The 8984-nt window shown below is 40.3% G+C and overlaps 1 protein-coding gene across 1 annotated transcript in view; it reads left to right on the top strand.

Annotated features, from left to right (window-relative positions):
• Positions 1 to 5903: 5903 nt before the first annotated feature.
• Positions 5904 to 8984, top strand: part of adamts18 (ADAM metallopeptidase with thrombospondin type 1 motif, 18) — a 63994-nt gene continuing 60913 nt past the window's right edge. Inside the window, exons 1-3 of the mRNA XM_034299852.2 lie at positions 5904 to 6160; positions 6756 to 6819; positions 8015 to 8337. Of these exons, the coding sequence (XP_034155743.2) occupies positions 6059 to 6160; positions 6756 to 6819; positions 8015 to 8337 (489 nt within the window). The 5' untranslated portion in view covers positions 5904 to 6058. The remainder of the gene's footprint in view (positions 6161 to 6755; positions 6820 to 8014; positions 8338 to 8984) is intronic.

Here is an 8984-nt window from a genome sequence, read left to right as displayed (position 1 = left end):
TTCTGGCACAGGGATGAGACGAGAGGAGGATTGAATCCCAGATTAAAAAGTGATTATCTTCACTCTGGATGGGTTTTTATCAGATTTTACAGTTATTTATGTCTTCCTTCCTTCCTTATCTGACGTCTCCCCCATGACAACTTACTCAGCGACAACGTACACCATCTCTATCCCTATAGAGGAACAGAAAAAACTCCGCTGTCTCAGACGCTTATTTTATTTACTGCTCAGTTCCATTGCATGGACTGTGTCCTGTGTAGGGAACGTTTGTTCATTTATTCATTGTTTTCCCCCCAGACAAACACACACACACACACACACTCTCTCTCTCACACACAGGGAGCTGTACGGTTAGTGTTAGTGTCACAGTTCTCTGATCACACAGCTGATTTCGGGACGTTCTTTATTTTTTCTGTCAGATCTGAGCTGCATTTTCACAGACGCTCAGACTGTTTGGGTTTTCACTGACACGGCTAAATAAACGCCCAGCGTCTAATGCACACACTCCTGTCCCCCTGTTATGATTTATGAGCTCAGCACACACACACCCCTCAGTGTGGGAAATACACTCCATACATTCGTGTATGTAAAGATCTAAAGATAGCAGCGTTGTTTGCACTGATTTAGGATTTAGGCCAGTTCTGATAATCATTTATATAAAATATTGTGATATTTACTTCAGCATATCATCATCACCCTGGTGGAGGAGGCTGATCCAGACATGAGGATGACGGCGTCCTAATTTTAGGCATTTCTGGAGGAAAAAAGAAAGAAAAACCAAAACAAGCAACACAGCATAAAAATGAGCATGACTGCTCCATTTGAAGAATAATGATTTATTAGCAATTATTGTGGTATATCGTGAATTTAATCTCGGGATATATCTCTAATGGTTGTTTGTTTCTACATTAAAATTTTTTTTTTTAATTATATATTCTTTTGTTTCAAAACATTCGACAAAATATAGCATGAGTAAAGAATATTCTAAATGAGGAAAGATTGAGAGATCTTAAACATTTTCTTGATGCATGGACTGAAAACGCGGGTTAATGTTTAACTGCTTCAGCTTCAATACAATTGAGTTTTATTTGTATAGCGCTTTGTCACAAAGCACCTTTAAGTCTAAGATTTAGTCTCAGATATGTGACGTTAATATGGACACTAAAATACAACCATTCTGTACAAACGTCTTCGTTGGAGCTAAATCGTTGAACTGAAATTCTCGAACAGCTCACTATATGCAACCTTCAGGAGAACTTCAGGAGTTCATTTCTTCTTCCTCTACATTTCACTCAGCCCTGGAGTACACATGGAGTATCCCACTCCCAGACTCGAGCGTAACCGTTTTGGACATACTGTATCAGTGAAGTCAGAAGATTCTTCCTTGAAAAACAAGCACCATCCATTGTAAACCTACAGAGTCTCATTCCTATGTACAGTACAACTCTTCAACATCCCAAAGACTGCAAAAATTCCACTCCTTATTCTCAGCTAATGCGACTTAAACACATCTGAGGTGAGAACGAAGACTTCCTCCAAAAGAAAAAGGACATTTTACGTGTGATTATTTCTATAACCCCAAAGAAGGTCATACAGTGAGGGGAAATAAGCATTTGGACACTATTGTTTTTGTTATTTAATATACTTCCAGTGCATATATCCACTTCAAATTAACACACATAATATCTTTTGAGGCATTTTAGATGTTCTCATGTAAATTGTACCTGGTGTCAGGCAGAGAAGACTTCATGCAACGAGTAGCCATCACGGTGAAGTTGAAGGAGCTTCCTAAAGTTCTCAGGGAAAACATTATTAAACAACAATTCGAATAGAAAAAGCTACAGAGCCGTAGCAAAGACCTTAAACATTGCTGCCAGTACAACTGGTTCAATCATATGCAGGTAGAAATTTCATGTAACCACAATTATTCGTCTCCGGACAGGTGAGCCGTGCAAGATTTCACAGCACACTCTTAGACTAATGATAAGGAAGGTAAGAGAGAAGCCAGCAATCACTTGAAAAGAGTTGCAGGACAGTCTGAAAGCAGCAGGAACCACAGTTACACAGAAAACAATAAGCAATGCACCGCAATTGTCTCCGTTCCTACACCTCACGCTAAACTCCTCTGCTGAAAAAGAAGCACAGAGATGCACATCTAAAAGCATTTTGACAAATCAGAATTCTTTTTTGAACAATAAACAATACACAAAAGTAGAGCTCTTTGGCAATAATTCAGCTCATCATGTTTGGAGAAAGAAGAGTTGTGCATACAATGCCAAGAACATCATCATACACACAGTGAAGCACGGTGGTGGGAGCATCATGATATGATGCTGCTTCTCTGCAAACGCTACTGGGACATTACACATCATTGAAGGACTCATGAATGGAGCGATGTACCCGGACATATTAGAGGAGAATTTAATCTCGTTGGCCAAGGAACTGAATCTGGGGAGAAGATGGACGTTTCAACAAGACAACAACCCCAAACATACAGCCACGATAACTCAAGAAGGCCTTGCATGACCTATCCAATCTCCTGACTCGAGCGAAAATTTATGGCGGATTTTGTCCATCAGAGGGATCCGTGTAGGAATTAGCCGAAATTAACCCACAATGCTGCAAAATTCTAATTATATCTTACTGTAGATGTCTTAAAGCTCTAAATACTTACAACAGATTTGCAAGAAAGCAGTAATGGTGGTCATTTGTGGTATCTGAATTCTTTTTTCCTGTCAATTTAATTTTTTAAACATATATTTGTTTATGCTTATGAATACATACTTATTTAATCATTCATATTTATAAGTACAAAGTCAAAAGACATTATATGTGTAAAATTTGTCCATCTGTCCACAGCCCACTGCTAGGATGGTGAGAATTCGCTTCGGTGCTCAATTATCATCCCACTAATGAAACAGTGATGGAAATTCTACTTAAAAATCCTACAGGAAGATCCACAGACTGTTTTCCTTTTTAAAGAACTTCCATTCACCTCCAACAGATGGGACAAGAACATCAGAGACATGCTCGTCAGGAGTGAATTAAACCATCAGCCTAAAAGTAACTACGGTACTTCTGCATGCAACTGCCCTAGATGTTCCACTAGTAAATTTATTAGCAGCCACTAAATTACAGGATCTAAAGGATCAGTTTTTATCACGCGTCCATCCTCATACATCACTGCAGGAGTTGTTTATTGTCTTTCCTGTAAGAGATATGATCAGCATAAGGAGAGGAATCTCATCTACAGTCTCAGGAACTCTGGAACTTCATGGAATAAGTATATTAAAAGCTGTCATGGTTAAAGTTTACAGTGCATTTAATAACCATAACATGCCATATGTAAAAATCCCTAAACAAAAGTTATGGAAGACAATTCCTGCTGCACAATTTATAAAACAAGTCGAGGAAACGGATGTTTATCTAACTTTAAGTAGAACCACTTCAGCATGCTCAGTCCAGTCCAAAATGCTAAAGTAGTTTTATTTTAAGAATGCAATTTGGTCAAAAAAAAAAGATGCCACATTCCTTCAACTAATACAAACACTCAACGATTAAAGCGGCAGTTTGTAATGTTTGTTAGGTGAAATGCAACACACTGCCTCGGCTGAAACCATGGATGCCTTATGAACTGGCATTTAAGAAAAGGGGAGGAGCTAAGCTCTTCTGTTCCAGCTGGGGGTGGAGCTAATTTCACAGCCAGAAAAATATAAAGAGTGTTATGTTAAACAAACAAACAAACAAACAAACAACCCAGATCCATTGCATGGCAATAATTAAAATGTGTTTTTGAAATTATATAATTATTCCAGCTCTACACTCCATTTTCGGTTTTGTTTCATGAAGCTTTGCCACAATAAGTAATCATTTATATGAATAATCATTTTATTGATTAATAATAATCATAATAATCACTTTATAATCACTTTAATCACCCCGGATGAGACGTCAGTCCATCACACACACATTCACACCTCGCTGACCCTTTCTCAGTACATGACTCGGTTCGCTTGCAGTCGGTTGATTGGTGTACACTACACGATTCATCGCCGAGAAAATCAAACGTGCTTGAAAATATTGGCGCCTAGGTGATCACTGGCAGACTGAGAAATCAGTGTGCTGGATGGGGCACGCTACACAACCAGTCACAGCAGGTAGTAGGCGTCGAGTGCCAAAATGAGTCAACAACTGGATCATCAGGGCTAAAACCACTAAAAACACATACTGGCATGTTTTTGGGAGGTGGGAGGAAACTGGAGTTCCCTGAGGAAACCCACACGGACACAGAGAGAACATGAGAAACTCAACACAGACGTAACCCTCAGCTCAGGATCGAACTGGGAATCCTGTGGATATCAATACACATTAAGAATATTATTAAGATTTATAGAACATCAGCTAGTGCAAAAATGTACAAATATTAAAGACAACCTTTTTTTTTTTAAAGTAAATGAGCATTTCAGAATATTAAGCATTTGGAAAATTGTATAAGTGAATAACGTTCAGATTGTTGTTCGCAGTATATCAACCCACTGCACTGAGTCGCTTTACCTGAGAGATCATTTTAACAATCCACCCGCACACGTCACTTTACACGTTCACACTGCTGCTCAGGAGTATTAAGAGACTTCACACGACACAGTTTGATTTTGGAGTGTTTAGTGTTTATTCTATAGTTTATAGTGTATTGTAAGCGTGAGTCGAATGAAAACCTTAAAAGTGCGACATAAATTAGACAAAACACTACATTTTTTTGCTGCTTCCAAAGTAAATAAGTAAATTACCAATAGCCTCTTCTACTGCTGCCTGAAACCTGATACACTTTAGTGACACCTCTTTGCCATAAACAATGCATATATATATATATATAGTACTGTGCAAAAGTCTTGGCACCCTATTTTTTTTTTTAGTACAAACTTTGTTATAGATGTTTATTTTCTGACTTCTACATTATTGATTCAGTACAAAAACATTTTAGATTCCAAACATTAGTTTTCCAGCACAAAATGAAATGTTACAGAAAAATGTTTGTATGTCAGTAAAGAAAGCAGCAGATTCCATAAGAGACACTTTTCAGATAAAAACATAATGAAGGCTGCTGGGTTTCGCTGCAGAAATAAGAAGCGAGTCGACAGTCAAAGCCTCCAGAAGAACTGTGGCTGTTTCTGCAAGATGCTCAGTAACACTTCCAGCTCATTTCCTTATAAAACTGCACACACTGCACCTCAGATACTGCTTTATTTATTTTAAAGTGAAGGATTGTCACATTAAATATTGACTTTGTTTCATTTATTACTGTTTACTGCTCTTTATAGTAACTTTTTAAAGTAGAAACATTTAATTTCATTATTTTTGAAGGCGTCTTTGCTCTACAGCATTTCATTGCATGTGCCTAAGACTTCTGCACAGCACTGTATATATATATATATATATATATATATATATATATATATATATATATATATATATATATATATATATATATATAAAATCAGTAAAGGGTTAATCAATAAGGGTTTCATGTGACTCACCCTCATATTTATTGACTTTGCACTCATCCTCTTGTCTGACACTGCTGTGATTCTTAAACTAGAATGAAAAGAATAAGACTATATTGGTCTAAAATATGCATGCAGCTCGTGATGTGTGTGTGTGTGTGTGTGTGTGTGTGTGTGCACTTAATGCATTACCTATAGATTGTAGGAGCAACCAATGCATGCTAAATAGCTCTCCTAATCCTCTGCTCTGATTGGTTCAACCCCCTGTCCTCGTGCGTCTGCTCTATAATGTACCGGGGGCAAATCTGCGCGAGCCCTGCCCACAACCGGCTGGGGAGAGAGAGAGAGAGGGAGAGAGAGAGAGAGAGAGAGGGGGGGGGGGGGGGAGAGAGAGAGAGAGAGAGAGAGAGCACTGCTACCTGTCCTGTGCACGACACAACTCGCAGCAATGCGCGCGGATCGGCGCCGATTCTTCTCTCCGCTTTGCAGAGCGCACAGATAGAGAGAGAAAGAGAAAGAGAAAGAGAGAGAGAGAGAGAGAGAGAGGAGAAGCGAGCATGGACTTCCTTCATCATCTCCTCCTCTTCCTCATCTTCTTCTTCTTCACCTGCGGAGTTTGCTCACCTGCGCGCGTGCTGTGGCTCGGGAGCGTTCTGAAGGCAGGTGGCACGCGCAAGTTTGTTTCTTTGCATCATGATTCAGTTTCACTTCGGTGCATTTCATTCGTTTTACATTTACACAACTCCTGCAAACCTTCCTGCTCTTAGAAATTAAGGTCTAGCAGGGGTTCTTTAGGTGGTGAAGAGTTCTACAACTTTTTCACAGAACCTTTAAAGGGTTCCTGAAACCGAAGAACCGTCTAAGTTGGCGGATTTAACCTCTTTCTAAGAGTGCATCTCTCTCTCTCTCTCTCTCTCTGTGTGTGTGTGTGTGTGTGTGTGTGTGTGTGTGTGTGTGTGTGTGTGTGTGTGTGTGTCTCTGTGTCATGTTTTTCTATCTTACTGGGGACCAGATGTTCCCAACAGGATAGGCTTATCTGACATTTGGCTGGTCTCTGAAAACTATACATATTTAAATAATAATAATAATAATAATAATAATAATATTAATAAAAAAACAGAGAAAATATTTCTTTTCAGGTCCTGAGGTTAAGGATAGAATTTATCTGTATTATATTAATAATAATAATCTGCATTAACAGTTGAATCAGTAGAAGGTCCGAGGATGGTAAGCCGAGCGTGTGTGTGTTCACAGACTCTGCAGCTATGCCTGTCCATGTCATCAGTCTCAGCGTCCTCCACCAGTGGCCTCAATCACGGTCAGTGTTTCATCTTTTCCTTCTGATCTGCTTGTTATCTGCATGTTGCACGTATTGTTACCGCGCTTATAGCGTTGAGGGAGCCGTGTTGTGTTCCGTTCGTTCCTGCGCTTCATTCATTCGTCTCCTCCGCAGAGGTATGTGACATGTGTTGGGAGAGTCGGGATCCTCCCCCCTCCTGGAGATCAGAGCTGCTCAGCATTTGCTCACCCTGTAATTTTCTTGTAGAGTCTTGTAGAGTCTGTAAAAGTTGAAGGTGTAATGCTTTTACACCTCGACACGTCCACGTGGCTTCGGCGGTGAATGAGACGGGATGACGTGCTGGGTGTCGAATGGAAATTGTGTGGGAAAAAAAAGTGTGTTATATGTGAGTGTGTGTCTCGTGTGTTCCTCTGTGGTTGCTGTAAACCTGGTCGTGACCTGAGGAGCTCCTTCAGTGTGTTAGAACAGAAAAATCACGTCAACACAAAATAAATCCATCCACGCCAACGCTGTCTATTTTAAGTAAGGAATAAAACATGGCACATGCTGTTAGAGGAAAATAATCAATAATAAAGGATTGTGATTGGTCAGAAGGTGTTGATTAATTCTCTATAACAGCAGCTCTGACAGCAGTGCAGGTTTATATTAATGCGCTCGTTCTAATACGTTATCGTTTCTATAGTAACAGCTCATTCACAGGGACTTAAATCGTTGATATGGTTTTCTGTTTTTGTAACATTTATGGAAGGAGTCTCCAGTGTCAGTGCTTTGTACCAGTCAGAGGTAAAACTGTAACTTGAAGATTTCCAACATCTTCAGGACAGAGGAGCTGATTTTTTGCGTTAATTTTTTTGTCTTGTTAACTTCAAGCCCGAGAAAAAAGAGAGGCTGGTGAGGGAACAACTGTTTACAGCTGCTATAATGTAAGTGATAACAGGGACATTAATGTAGCTATAAATGGATAAAAAGTATGATGTGTTGTTCTTTAATAAATAAGACCTTGTAATTGGCAAACTGCTGTGGTATAAGAGGAACAAAACAGCTGAAGGTGTTCCTCAAGTTTCCACCTTTAGTCCTGTTACATTTCTGGGAGATTGTGTATATTCACGTTTTCTCCTCTTCCTCTTCCTCCTCCTCCTCCTCTTCCTCTTCCTCTTCCTCTTCCTCTTCCTCTTCCTCCTCCTCTTCCTCTTCCTCCTCCTCCTCCTCCCAGATTACATGTTCACCACGCCGGTGGAGGTCGACGCTCACGGAAGCTACGTCACTCACAACTTGTCGAGGTCGAGGCACCGAAGCCGAAGGTCGCTAGAAGAAGGTGAAGGTCATGTTCACTTCCGTGTCTCTGCTTTTGGGAAGGAGTTACACTTAGCGCTGCGGCCCGCCGGCGTCATCGCCGAGGAGTTTACGGTACAGACGCTGAGCGAGGGCGGAGTCAGGGTCACACACATCGACCCCGACGTACGGAACTGTCTCTATCAGGGCAGCGTGAGGAACCACACCGGTTCTACTGCAGCTGTTTCCACCTGCACGGGACTGGTGAGTCACTACACCTCATCAGATTATACTCATTACACACTGCTGCTTCTCACTGTGTGTGTGTGTGTGTGTGTGGGTGTGTATTTATACTGTGATGGCAGTGTGTATTACTGTGGGTGTGTACTTATACTGTCTGTCTATGGCAGTGTGTATTACCTTGTGTATGTGTGGCAGTATGAATGTACACTGTGTGTATTTCTGTGTGTTCATTTATACTGTGTGTCTTTTGCTGTGTACATGTTTATACTGTACTATGTGTGTGTGTGTATGGCAATGTGTATTACTGCGTGTGTATTTAGACTGTGTGTCTATGGAAGCATGTATTACTCTGTGTGTGTGTGTGTGTGTGTGTGGCAGTGTGAACTTATACTGTGTGTGTCTATGGCAGTGTATTTATACTGTGTGTATGTATTTACACTGTGTGTGTTTGGCAGTGTGTATTACTGTGTGTTTATTTATACTCTGTGTCTATGGCAAGGTACACTACTGTGTGTCTATGGCAGTAGCTATTATTTTATGTGTGTTTAAGTGTGTCCCTGGCAGCGTGTATTACTGTGTGTGTTTATATTGTGTGTCAGTGGCAGCGTGTATTACTGTGTGTGTGTTTATATTGTGTGTCAGTGGCAGCGTGTATTACTGTGTGTGTG

Source organism: Pangasianodon hypophthalmus, chromosome 25 (assembly GCF_027358585.1).
Source record: "Pangasianodon hypophthalmus isolate fPanHyp1 chromosome 25, fPanHyp1.pri, whole genome shotgun sequence".
NCBI lineage: Eukaryota > Metazoa > Chordata > Actinopteri > Siluriformes > Pangasiidae > Pangasianodon > Pangasianodon hypophthalmus.
The sequence above is the reverse complement of the archived record's forward strand: the minus strand, read 5'-3'. Positions and strand labels throughout refer to the sequence as shown.